The following is a 14,448-nucleotide window of genomic DNA, read 5'->3' on the forward strand; positions in this document are numbered from 1 at the left end:
ACTGTTCGAGATACCCTCCTGCAAAAGAGAAGACTTGATCCTGCTCCGCTTGAATGTAATTGGGGATTTATCCCCTGGCTACAGCAGAAGTAGAATCAAGCTCATAATTCTGACATTTCATTCTGAATGAGATACTGTATTATAGAAACTTAAGAGTTTCTAACTAACGTGTCATTTTTAAGATCAATATTATTTTCCCAGCAGAAAACAAATTAATGGCAGCTGAAATAACACAGAGAAAAAAATAAACATTTCTTCAGATGTTGTTCCACCAGTATGTAGGAACCACTGAGTACTTAAAAAGCTGCATCTGTGTTTCCATAAACATAGCAAAACTTTCTCTGTTAAATTCTTGTGCTACAAAAAGAAACTGTAGCCTCATACTTGGCATATTCTGACAACATTCGGGGGAGGAGTGTAAGAGGCCCAGAAGGCTTTATCACTCACAAGGAAGACAGAAACAGAAGGGGCGGTTGTGAAAGAGCGGCTTGTGCCTGAATGCCAGAGCCAAATCCTATTCAGTTTATACTGTGCTAGTACCACTGATTATTCAAGAGAGGGAAAAAAGCTGGCTTTGACCAAATACTGGCTTTTGCTTTGTAACAAATGCAGTAATCACTGCCAGTACCAATCAGAAACAGACCTTAAATTTCTCATCCTGCATGATCTAGTCACAGTTCTTCTTTCAAAAGACACGTCTTTTCTTTCTACGTGTCAGGAAAACAAGTGAACTTCAGTGCAGGGATTCCACACCACCGTGTTTAATGTAGGAAGGCTACCCAGACACAAAGAGTATGCACAGGCATGGTAGGTCTCCTACACTCTGTCCCCCTGTTCTGCAGGCTCATAGACAAGAGCTGTGGACAGGGAACAAGTTGGGCACTTCCCACTGAAGGTTTGCATACAGAAACGCTTTGACTGCATACATGCAGAAGTGACCTTTATGGGACAGGATCCGAGGAAGACAAAAGCACTGTGTCTGAACTCAAAGGCTGCTCAACTGAGTCACTGAGCATGCTGCTGGCACTGCATGGCATCACCACAACAAACGGGTCCTATTCTTTTCCCACACTTGGATTTCCCTTTCCAAAAGGAAAGGTCAGGAGAATGGAGGCAATCTTTATGTAGGCAAACCTCAGGGACAGACATTAATATTAAATAGCAGCATTTTGGTACCTCAAACAAATAAATGAAGGAAAGATTAACACTGCAATATTTCCAATCAGGAAAAAAGGCTGTGGCTAACTGGAATTCACCTCGATATAAAATTAAGGAATAGCAGATGCCAACAACAAAATGGAAATCCTAACTTCCTGACTGCAGCAAGAGTCTCTCAGCTCACATTTTCAGCTTTAACATCTGCCAACAGAGTAGAGAGCACATGACACATACAATGGCTTTTATTTCAATTAGATGTTGATTAATAATAATGAACATTTTATGTCTTCTCCTTTTCCTGTTGGGAAGTGGACATGTCAGACCAGGCACTACGCATCAATAGCAAGGTTAGAAACTGTAGGGGGCTGAGTTTGAATGCAAGTGACCAATATGCGGGCGACCCACACTGAATGCATTGAATGTCAAGAATCCATGAGATTTCTCTGCTTTCCACTGGAAAAAAAATAATAATAATAATAATTAAAAAAAAAATAGAAGTGAAAACACAAGTATTTTTTTCCAAACAGAAGTCCTGCAACTTGATTTAAATGAGAGCATGACAGTCTGCAAGAAATATATGTTTAGTCATAATATAAAAACAATTTTAATGCCAGTCATTGAAAATTCAACTAAAAAGAAGTAATTTACTACATCAGTTTACTGAGATTCAACAGAATTTAAAATGCAAAACTGGATAAGAGTCTGAATTCACTTTAGGAAGTTTTACCTCTACATTCACCTTGCACTTAAAAACAACTTTTTTCCTCTTGCTTTTTCTTAATATCATAAACACTTCTACACTTTGTTTTCTGCAGAGTATTTCCAATTACTGTTCACTAATTCACATCTACAACACTGCACTGACATACACCCTTACTTACTAAGATGGAGAAGCCAGTGCATTGCAAATCAGGATGTGACTTTCCAGCACATTAGGTTCCTTAACCAGCTCCTATATAGGCCTTCATAATTTATTACTAACTTATGTACAGCAAAGTAGTTCAATGCTATTTCCAAATGGAGAAAGCTGCCTTGTGCACTTGATCTTTAAGCGGTGCATATATTAGACTGTAAATTCAGTATATTAGACATTTCAGTTAACTGAAACTGCCCCTGTTCAGATCAGCCCAAAGTTCTCCAGATCACAGACACACCAGTTCTGCTCATTGGTTCCTCTATGGCAATAGAGGTTGAACCTTCCCATCGATATTCCATTAAATGCTACTGCTGTGTGACAGACAACAGCAGAGGGGCAGTCAGACAGAATGGTGACTGACATGGAAGTGCATCTAAAGCAAAGGTGGAGAACTGAATTCCTCCATGATGAAAAAATAGCACCCACTGACATTCATCAATGCTTGTAAATGTTTATGTAGACGGAACAGAGAATGTTGACACGGTGAAGTGATAACTGGTGAGTTTCAGCAGTGCTGACAGTGGGTCACCTCCACTGGTGCAGCTTTTTACAAGTGTGTACGCAGACTCTTGTTCATCACTGGCAAAAATGCACCGCTAATGGTGGTAACTATGTTGAAAAATACTATTCCATAGCTTAGAATTCTTAGAATTTGCTCTTTTTAATAGTGTTATTATGCTCTCTGTATCTGTTGCAGTTTCCATGGAAATAAATAGGAGGTATTACTTTCAGTGCTACCTACATATATATGCATGTATGTATATACACTGACAATTCCTTAAAGGCAAAACCAATGCCTATCAGTGGGTTGCTGAGTACAAAAGAAAAACATACAGCAACAGCACAATAGTAACTTCTGACTTTCCCATGGAAAAGTAAAGGCACAGCAAAACAGTATGAGCTGAGTTGCTCAAAGTCCTCAGAAATTTTCACAGCAGAAAAAGAAACTGAGTACAAGTTGAGCAATCAGTGTGTCAAATAGGGCTCTCTATACATTCTGAAGCTTTGTAGACCCACACAGCATTTTAAGATAGCTGGTCAGGTCAGCACAGATCAATCATACAGAAGAGGGACACTGCAGAACCCTGGAAACATCACTGTCCATTAAGAATGCCCTGCTTCTCCTATGTAGTTTTAAGTAGCCACTCTAGAGATGCAGACTGGCCAGTCTCTGAAAAGCCACTGGCCATCTGTTAGGAAGTAAGCAGTCCACATAATGTTTGGTAAACGCACAGAGGTGATCACACTTTGCATGCTAAGGCTCACCAGTGGAACATTGTGCTCCCTGTATAAGTGAGGCAGAGTCACTACACTCCTAAGGAAGGTAGGAAATGGCTAATGAATGTTGCGAGGTTTTTGCCAACATTTTAACCAGACATTTCAGATCAGCATCATCACTGTAACCAAACATCTGGTATTTAGAGTATTGCTTGCTTGCTTTTTTCCACGTTGACAAGTGGGAACAGTATTTTGTCACATTATACATTGGCATGGGCTCAATGGTCGCCAAAAAATGCAGTAGGTGTAGTGATAGTATGACAGGATTTTTCTGGGTAACAACGTACACCAGTCAGATCAGTTTAGTACAGCAACTTTATTAGAGAAGTCTATTAAGGCATTAACTCAATTGTTTAGCAACACGTATTACAGTAGTTATCTGCAAAGGTGAACCATTATTCCACAGTAATGTTAATTACATCCCTGGCTTACCTTCCAAGTGCCAAGGAGTCACTCAGTGCCAGGGAAGCTTCCTTAGCAGGCATTCTGATCTCAGGGTTCTGAAATTCCCAGTCCAGAACTCTATAGCAGGAGCGCTTCAAGGGGCTCAGTGTATCAGCCTGCTCTTACCTCATGCCTGCTGTGTTCAGCCAAGTGCTTTACAACATTACATTCACAGTTTTACATCTGCTAAAACAGTATCTTGTGCAAAAGTGAAGGCAGTTTTCACGATATACGTCACAATACCAACTAAACACTGACTATAGTTGCAACACAGTGAAACCTCTGGCAGCTCTGTAGCCACAGGATGTCTTGTCTCTCCACATTAGGTCTGCTGGAGAGAAAGAAATTTAAGTGGCTCAATGAGACACAAGCTGTCTTACAGTGCAACCAAGGGAGGGATGCCAAACAGTTTAAAATCAACCTTTCTTTTTGAGACCCTGACATTTGCCAATGGATACGATCGTATTTAAAAGGCTTTCAGCTTGCATAAAGTGAAATGTGATGAAGGGCTGGGACACCCAAGCCTTAGAGCCAGAAATTGTTCTAAATCCTCTAGATTTAACCCATTCCTTTGTAGAGCTCTGGACAAAAGACCTTGGTCATGACGAACCACTTTCCCTCATCAGTTGTGGCACTGGAAAAAAAGACCTCTGGCCCTGTGAATTTTTCTTTAATACACCTCTATTTGTCAATGCTCAACACATTTTTTCATTAAGAAGAATCAAGATTATATATACTCAAGAAGCTGTAATGATGATGGACACAGAAACATCTGAACCAGGTGAAGATCATTACTTATCACCCTTTGACTTATCCTATCATTTTCAACAATATCATCGACACAAATCTCCACCGACAATGCACAAAACAACCATTTGCCTCTATAACTCCCTCATAAACCCCACTGATGTTAAAATAAGATAACTTGTGTGTACAGATGGAAGAATAAGAAGGAGGGAAATGGCCACAATTTAGCTATGTGCTGATGGGATTCCTTAACCATCAATGCTTCACAGGTATCCCCAACGATCTCTCTAGTTAGTGAGAAGACAAAGCAAAAAGGAAGGGAAGAAATTGAGCTTTCGGTTTTTCCAAAGCCTGAAGAAGTTGTTTCCTGAATCTGACAATGGGCAGAGAAAACAGTAATACAAAAGGTATGTATTTCAATGTGCCCCTTTTTCATGTTTTGCACATTTAATAAACTCTTAAGGAAATACAAATGGTCTCTACAGAAGCAGGCAGCTTGAAATAATTAAAGCAAGGGAAATTAAAGCGCATGAAATCTAAACTGTCCAGTAGGCAGCAATAGTTGAATCAGTACGCTATAAGATTCCTCCAGTGCTTGGAAGTGACAATTTTTGGCTGTATAAGTGATAATTAAAAGATGCAAGCATTTACTGAATTTATCAAGAGTCAAGTTTAGCTTCTTTGCTAGATGTTCATTAACTGCCAAGAAAATCTGTACTGATTTTAAAGCACAATGAACATACTCAGAATTGCTTTATTTGACGCAAACTTCACTTCTTGCAAGGCTGTGTATTTCTTCATCTTATGAAGCAGCATTCAAAGATCCTCGTATCTTTTCCACTAAAGCAGATCTTAAGATATAGAAGAGATCCTATCCCTTTGCCCTGACCAAAATACCAACCCCAGTGTCATATTACCGGAGCCTTAAAGTCACCATTTCTACCATGCTTCACATTACACCTGCTTCAGATGGCAACATACTACACGAAAAATGTTTGCTGACTCATCTCCCCGCTCTGCTGGCAGATTCAAATCACACAACACAACATACGATACACAGAGCAGAAGCCAGTGATTCTGATGTTAAAAGGCAGCATATGCCATAAATGGTGGCAGCTGCCTTTTCTCTTCCTTATGTGGTTTCCAGCTCTATTTACTGTACTTGATGAACTAGTAACTCATTTAAGAGTTACTAGCTTAATAGAAGGGAATATCCCATCTTCCCACCCCAACTCCCAACTAAATAAATACAGAATGCTCTAGGCTTTCTCCATGACAGAACAGGGTCAGAAAGCTTCACTGATGACAAATGACTGAAGGATACATGCAGTTACAATCTGCTTCTGCAGCTAGGAGTGGGATTCTGCAGATTGGTCCCTGTTGAAAAACAAGGCTTTGCCATCTCCGGTGTTAGAGGAAGCACAGATTCTTACTCATCTCTGCACAGTAAAGCTGCTCTCATGGATAGCAGTTTCAGAGAGAAACCTGACACAGTCAGCAAGACAAACCTCACAAACACACAATTTCAGATACATTAAAGGTGTTAAAAAATCACTGTCACTCCCCAAGAATGCTCCCATTACATCCAAAACTGCAGCAGACAAGAATAATTCAGTGCATGAGGAAGTGCACCTATTTCCTCACTGCAACCGTACCTACTTTTCTAATTGCACCAGTGGTGCAAAGCAAGCCCAGTGGTACTGCTGCAACAGCCTCGTGCCCTTCATTTCTCCAACAGCTCAGGAAAACAGAAGCAAAGCACCTGAACACTCGAACAAGGCTACAGCCAACACCCTCAGCCACAATACAGCCCCATCTACATGAATTTTATTCACTAGACAGACTGAGGCAGAAAACACAGCAAGTCTCCAAAAGTAACAGGAAGAGAGGACAGGAAACTGAAGAATTCCTGGTGAGAGGAAGAGCATGCAGAAGTTATATATGCTGTTCATGAGCAAGGTACTGAGACTGAAAAACCTGCAGCAGCAGAGTGCAAGGGGATTGCATTATTACTTATCTCTCATAACAGCACAAGCCAATTGTTTTGGAAGGAAATTAGGTTTCTGGTAGCCTGCTTTGGGCAACATTTGAATAAGAACACAGTTGCTGACCTCGAGGGAACACTGGGATCCCTGTCTTAGTGACCACCAGCAGCCTATCTTTGGTGTTGTCTTGGCAGAGGACATTAATATGAACGACATTTGAAGGGAGGCACTTTTGGAGTTGCTGCCATTCATGCAGCATTACTGCTACGTGCACAGGATCATATTCTGTGCACAACTGCACGTATCTTACCACTAAGAGAATCATCATACTACTTTACAATGCTCATTCATTTAAGAAAAGCAAATTATATTTCTTAAATATATAAATATATATTTTTTCTCTCCAGGAGAAAACTGATAAATTGCCATTGACTTACTTCATCCATGAATGCAGGACACTGAAGTTCTGGTAGATAAATGAGAAGACTTTCTCAATGTGGGGGCTAAAATTCTTCTGTTTTAAAGTCTCATTCACATTCAATGTGAAACTGAAACAAATGAAACCCCAAACCATTCTGACCATTTTCCTAAGAGATTCCCAACTTGTGATAAGTGGAGAAGCTCTTGGGAATACTGGTCTTATGGGACAGAGCACAGCACTGCAAACACTTGTTTTCTGACTTAGCAAGTAGTTTCTACTCAGAAGTGCAAGGCATTCCTCGTTTCTTAACCTTGCAAATAATGGCATATCTGGGGTTTAAGTGTGCCACAACTCAATCAATTGCTTTCCTAGCTCCCCCAGATGTCTCACTACAGTATTAGCCATAGGTCTCTCATATTCCCAATTTCCATAAATATACAGACAGCTTCTGTCTTTCATTACATAATGATCTTCCTGCTGATGCAGGTACACAGACTGCCGATACATTTATGAAGTGGGATTAACTCCTCCCTTCCCAGGACCACGGGGATCAGCAGTCTTGTCACAGCACATCACCGTACTGCCCTGCCTACCTTATTCCGGTGCCTGGAAAGAAAAAGAAGCGCCAGTCTTCAAAGATAATTTATTTCAACAAACATCCTGTAACGCAATGCTTTTACAGTAATTGTTGCAAGCACTACACCTTATTCAAACATCCAAATACATCTCAGCCGCACTCAGAGGAAGGAGAGAGATGCAACAGGCACTCCCTGCCCATCCGCACGAAGCTGCTGCCCCGCCGGAGTCCAAACCCCACTGCCCGCCGGGCTGCAGCCGGCCCAGCGGCCCACCCTGCCCCGGGACCCCTTCAAGCCGGGGGAAGGGGTTAAAACCCCGATGGGGGTACAGAGCGAGCGAGGCGCTGCTCGGCTTCCCCCGGCAGGCGCCGCGCCCGAGCCCGCAGCCCCACTGGAGCGGGGGAGAAAGAGGAGAGAGAGGGCGGCTCTGGCACCGCAGCGTTTACCCTCCATCTCGTCTTCGTGGTGGAGCCGCCGCCTCTGCTCGCGCGGACCGGAGATGAGGGAAGGCACTATCGACTATAGCCGCTCCCCCGTCGAGCTGTCCTGTGCCGCGTTGCAATCGAGACCGAGCCTTCGCCCCGCGCGCCCTCAGATGCCCAGCCCTGCCCGTCAGACCTCGCCGCTCCCCCCAGGCCGCCTATTAATACCCTCGGCGCCGCAGGCCGGCCGCCAGCCACCGCCTCCTCCGAGTGGGGGCAAAATGGCGGTGGGGCAGCAGCCCTCAGCCCTGGGTTTGGTGCCAGGCACCTGCTTCCCACTTGGGAGCTGAGCGGTGGCAGAGGCTGCCCTGGTGTTCACTAGCTTTGCTATGTTCTTTTTTTATTTATTTATTTTTTTTAATTAAATGTAGAATCATTGAGATTCAAGATCACCGGGTCCAACTATCAACCCACCTGCTAACCACGTCCCTTAGTGCCACATCCACACGGTTTTTGAACACCTCCAGGGACAGTGACTCCACCACTCTTTTGGAGAAGAAACATTTCCTAATATCCAACCTGAACCTCCCCTGGCACAAATTCCAGCCATCTCCTCTCATCCTATCACTGTTACCTGTGAGCAGCAGCCGACCCCCACCTCACCACAGCCTCTTTTCAGGCAGCTGTTGAGAGCCATCAGGTCTCTCCTGAGCCTCCTCTTATCCAGACTGAACAATCCAGCTCCCTCAGCCATTCCCAAAAAACTTGTGCTCCAGACCCCTCAGAGCTTCATTGCTCCTCCATTTTGGTGGTTGGACCTTTCCACCCAAGGTAGAAAGGCTCTGCTGCAGCAGCCACATCTAGCTCTACTAGAATCAGCATGAGAAGCATTTTGATTTGATTTTAGGAATCACAATGCAATTAAAACATTATGATTGGGCTTAGACCTTGGTGAGATGACTGTCCTGTGGCAGCTCACATTAGAAAGGCTGCAGCAGGTTAAAGGAAGGAGTTATTAACATTCCTGAGCTCTCCTTTTTCCTGAAGGAAGGAGACTGCTGCTGCTTGTGACCAAATTCGCAAAAGTCTGGCCTCAAAAGAAGCAGCCTTCTGGCAGGTGAACAGTGGTGCTAACAGTCAGGACCTGCCAGGCTCCTGGCTTTTCTGCCAAACCCACACAATTGTGCTTGTGTGCCTCGGCTTATAGAGCCCTGGTGCGGCATCACCAGCTGTCAAAAGCTACTTCTAGGCCTCTGAGTGAACTGTGGCTGACCTCATTATCCCAGTTTATTCCAGGACACCAATGCCATTCAATGCTACACACGTGTTCCTAATTCTAGTCCCTTTATTTTCTCATAACTGCTGCCTTAAGAAAAAATAAATAAATAAAATTCCTTTTTACCATGTGTTAGTGCTGTCATTACAGCAAAGTCTGAAAGTGTCCCAAAATTAACTACCAGAGGCCCCCCACAGCTCATTTCCCATTAAAATTAAAGTTTGGCAAAGATTTTTGGAAGCTACTGAAATATTCAGGTGTGAATTAAACATTTATTCACATATAGTATCTTCATTTTCCTTGTTTGCAAGGATACAAATTGTCTAGCTTCAACTGCAGCATGTACTAAGTCATTAATAACTTCAACAAGGTAATTTTGTAGTCCTATAGATATCCTTTACTGCAGGAGATAAGTATTCAGACTTCACTGTGATAGATAAAAATGGTAGATATCACTAAATTAAAAATTAGTAGTTGCCTGGGAACAAGTGTTCATGGCCTGATTGTATTCACTGTGGGGAAATGAAGAACAGCCCCAATCAAAACTACTCGTTTCTTCTGCTTCAGAAGAGCTAATTTCCTCAAGCTGAGGAAAATAGTGAGGGAAACAAGACAGACAGGAGAAAAAAAGAAAAAGAAAAAGAAAAAGAAAAAAATAACACAGAACACTGAAAGAGGGCTTTCTTAAAGTCTCTAATAAATGGCCAAAAAACTATGATTCCTCAATCACAGAAAGTAGTAACTTTCCCTTAAAAAGCTCAAAGGTGGCATTCAGAAATAAAATGGAAAACAAAGAGAAATTATATAAATAACACTTGATGCAAATTACAAGTTACTATATCAAAAATTGACAAGGGGAGTTATTAGGCAAGGTGAATCTGTAGTTGAAACAGCTAAGGACATTTTAAGTTTGTTAGAAATAACAGAGAGCCCAATTGGCCTATCAGTAAGTATCAGTAAATATAGTTCCAGAATGGTTTTGTGCTGATGCAGGAATTGTAAATATATTTAGTAAATACTTCACTACTACAATAGAAACAAGTAGTCAGTCTCATAGGGACTATGAAAAATTGCTCTAGCCTGCTAGTAATTTAGAAAGATAGAAACCATGACTATTCCCTTACCACCAGCCTTGGATAGCTTTTGCTCCCCATTCCAGGACAGGTGCTTGGACTTTCATCTGCTGATGTTTTAATAGACTTTAGAATACTTTTGAAATTGCAAATGGGTGCTAATGTCAAAAAATGACAAAGGCATTGACAGCAAAATGTAGACCAGCATCAATAATTGATGTGAATAACAGATTTAATTTCAAAAAATCTCCAAGAAAGGAATAGAAATAATTCCAGTCTTTTTTATGAAGACTGGGTCTCATGGAACTTCTCTAAATTTATTCTTTGGTGAGCCTGCTCATTTGGCTAAGTGCATATTGATGTTTTTAGACTTTAATGATAGCCTGAAAGAAAAATGTAGTACCCCACGATATCATTAAAGCACATGCTAAATTGACTAAGATTTGTCTAAATGACTGATAACAAAATGTAGCTGACAGTATACAACCTTCATCAAACAGCTCTGTTTCTGAGAAAAGGCGATCACATCAGAAAATGGCACTAAGATGACAGAAACAGCAAAGGTAATAAATGGCAACCTGGGTCTTATCCAACAAAATACATCTGTGGTAAGCAAATCCCTATAATGAGTATGAAGGATTGTAGGTGCTGTGTACTGAAGGGAGACTACACTTACTGAAAATGATTTAGGAGTTGTAGTCACCAACTCACTGTAAATCCTCACTGACGGTGTTTCAAGAAGGATTAAACTGCATCGGGGGAGTGGGAAGTAGGGAGATAGTTGTATCTCTGGATATATCACTGATGAGACCAATCTTGTATACAGTGTTCTTGTCCATGTTTTGAAAAATTACTGAAAAATTGGTGAGGGGGCAGATTAAGAGCTGAAAATGTGATCTAAGAATTGAAGAAAAATGCTGCTAAGTGAGACTTAAACAGCTCAATCTGTTTATCCTATCAAAAAGATTGACTTGATTACAGCATATAAGTACCTCTATGGAGAAAAAATACGAATTCTGAAGAGCTCTTTAATCTAGCAGAGAATAGCATAACAAGAAGCTGTGATAGAAGCTGAAGTCAGACAAATTCAAATGAAGCACTCTATTTCTCTTCTTAAATTGACAGTATGTCATTGGAACAAGCTCATGAGGGCAGTAAGAAATTTTTAATGTTTTTATATCTTCCAACCAGGAAAATTACTTTTCTGAAAGACAGATTTTAGCCAAGTGCAGGTTACTAACCTCAGTGCTTTTACATGTATGAGATTTAATGACATAGGAGAAAGAGGAGATCAGACCATATGACTAAGAGGTTCTTTGCAGTCTTACTTCATTATTTCTTCTTATACTAAGTAAATATAAAAAAGGGTAGCTGTTGGTGAGCATTTGCTCAAGATTATATTTTTTTAACAACTGACTGCAATCAGTCTCTGTGAAAAAGATGACTTTTCTGAGCGTGTAGGATTTTAAATGATCACAGAACAGGAGGCATTCTTGGCAAGCAGAGTATGAAGTATCAAAAAACAATTGACATTAGTCACCTATTTTCATTGTCAGTGCACTAAGCTGACTATATTTCAATTCATGTAGGTCACAAAGGAGCTCAGAAGAGTTTAAGGAGAAGCTGAACAGAAATACAGAAGCATGAATCTACTAACAACACAGGTCATCAGACTTAAATGATGTGCAATTAAACAGCAAGCTTTGAAACTCTGGCAAACAAACCAGATAACTAATTGTATGTTATTATTATATGTATATATATATTAAATGCAATATTACTCTAGTAGATATACATCAGTTTTAAAAATTTATGTTTCTTGCCAACCTTGTGCATAAATGAATCAAGTTACCTCACCTGAAGCATAATGAGCTGTGGAATGCAATGAAGACTAAAAGGTTTGACACCAACAAGTAATACCTAGCTCTCTGAAAGCAGCCAGGACCACACAACTGAATTGTGTTGCACATAAACTATTGAGAACTACATTTAAACATTAATGAATTAAACTGTTATATTTGCTAGGAACTTGCATCTTCTATTTTCTACTCACAAAGTTGATATGGCAACATTAACCTTAAAGCCCTTTCTATTCTCATCATTGGACCCCCTCCTTGAAGTTTGTTACATGAAGATACAACTTTTTCATCAAGTGTATAACCTCCTATAAACTACACAGAAAACCAATGGCCTCAAACAAGTTTTTCAAACAAGAAAACAATATTAACCAAAAAGGACTCAAATGTATTTGCCTAATTTGGTATGCAAACCTTAAAACTCTATCGATGGTTCTGACTTCTGAATTTAGTTAGAAAAATCCCAGGCCCTTTAGAAGGTGTTACAGATAGAAGCTTTCAAAATCACTAGATACTTTTGCAAATCTAACCTGGAAGCTCCATAAAGCAGCATCTTTGCTCCTTGTATTTTTCCCTGAACAAACTGTGGACTCCATTTTTAGAAATGCATAGTATTCCCAACTCTAAATGGAGTAAACAAAACCCACAGGATTACTGCCGTTCCGAAAATCAGATCCTAGGGCATTAAAAATTGAAGTGTCATGGTTACCTCTGTTGGTATCAGTATCACCTATGGAACTCAAACATTAGTAGTCTGGTGCAGGTAACTGAGACAGGAAAGAAAAAGCATTAAGAGGTTGAAGGGCATTCATTACCTTTTTGATGCCCAGAGGCATAATGTTGCTTTTCTACTGGAGGCCAACCAAAGGTGAAGGCTGATCATTCTATACAGTGAAGTGAAGAACTAGTTAGACTCTCAAGTTTCAACATGTGATGCCTTCAAAGGAACAATATTACATTAGCTGGCTGGCAAAACACATTGTTCGGAACATCAAGGCTTGAAAAAACAAAACATCAATAGGTGAATCTCAGGCCCTAAAGGCATCAGCAAGGACAACAAAGTCAGCAGTAGGAATATTGAATTCAAGCAGCAAAATATGGCTACAGGACACTTTCCAGAGATATTAGGGGATATTATTCAGCATATCAGAGGTGATCAGATGTAATTCTCTTGAGAATTGAGAACACACATCTTCTTCTGGATGTAGCATCTTCAGAGATCCAGAGATCGTACATGCTATGAAGAGTCCAGGTGGAAGAAAGCACAGGGAACTTGAAACGATGTCCCACCACCCCACCACAGGCCTGAGCTGGACTGCAGCAATTGCATGTCACCAGCCTTATCCTCATTGGCTGTTAAAATGCAAGATCTCTCAAATTTCTGGCAAGTCTGTTGTGGTTTGATAGACCCAGTTTATATACCCATGTTATGTATTTAAATTTAGAAAATCACACCTATATTTTCTTGTAAAAAATGTAAGGAATTTAAATAAGGCTGTTTATAATCCTTTAGCATGTAACCTTTCAAAACTGACTTTTGCTGATTCAAGACAATAATGATAATTACAGATCTGACTGTTATTCTCATGTTTAATAAAAGAAGCCTCAGAATGTTCATTATTAAAGAACAGACTACCTAAGGTGCCTGATTTTAAAACTGTAATACTATTTTTGAAGGACAGGTGTATCTTGTACATTCTGCTTTAATTAGCATTGCCCAACCAGGTCGTCCCATATCACATAAATCTAACACTGACTCTGGTGGAAGGCAAAAGAATACAAAACATCATAAGAGGAGGAACCTCAAAGGATTTGGGAATCAGCAAGCTGCTTCACCCATTATGTTTTAATTTGATATTTTCTTAGAGTGGATATGTTCTCTAGGAAAGATCCTCATGATAAATAATGTTTAACAAATCTAATTACTCAAGTTTATGAAGTCACTTGCCCCTTCTGTAATTCAGAGGAATTAAATGACTCCCACAAATTAAAAATAGGACTATCAACGCATTAGTGCTGTTTGAATGAAGCAGACAAAAGAGTAAGCAGAAGCAATAAAGAAATAATGTTCAAGTATTGCAATGAATAAATGAAGTTATTTCAAGTTCCAATTTCATCTCAAGAGTTTGTTGACGACAAAGAAAAAGATAGAGCAACCTTCATAAAATCTTTGAAGCTTCAATAGCAGTATAATTCATACAATCATTGTGTTTTAGACAAAAAAGCCTTCAGAAAAATTACTGATTAAAAAAAAGGTGCTTTCATTTGTACAGGCTGTTTTTCATATACAAAGG

At 40.3% G+C, this 14,448-nt stretch overlaps 1 protein-coding gene across 1 annotated transcript in view; it reads right to left on the bottom strand.

Moving 5' to 3' along the window:
* GADL1 (glutamate decarboxylase like 1) overlaps positions 1 to 8,068 on the bottom strand; it is an 83,044-nt gene extending 74,976 nt beyond the window's left edge. Inside the window, exon 1 of the mRNA XM_010712892.3 lies at positions 7,974 to 8,068. Coding sequence (XP_010711194.1) covers positions 7,974 to 7,980 — 7 coding nt within the window. The 5' untranslated portion in view covers positions 7,981 to 8,068. The remainder of the gene's footprint in view (positions 1 to 7,973) is intronic.
* Positions 8,069 to 14,448: the final 6,380 nt, after the last annotated feature.

Source organism: Meleagris gallopavo, chromosome 6 (assembly GCF_000146605.3).
Source record: "Meleagris gallopavo isolate NT-WF06-2002-E0010 breed Aviagen turkey brand Nicholas breeding stock chromosome 6, Turkey_5.1, whole genome shotgun sequence".
NCBI lineage: Eukaryota > Metazoa > Chordata > Aves > Galliformes > Phasianidae > Meleagris > Meleagris gallopavo.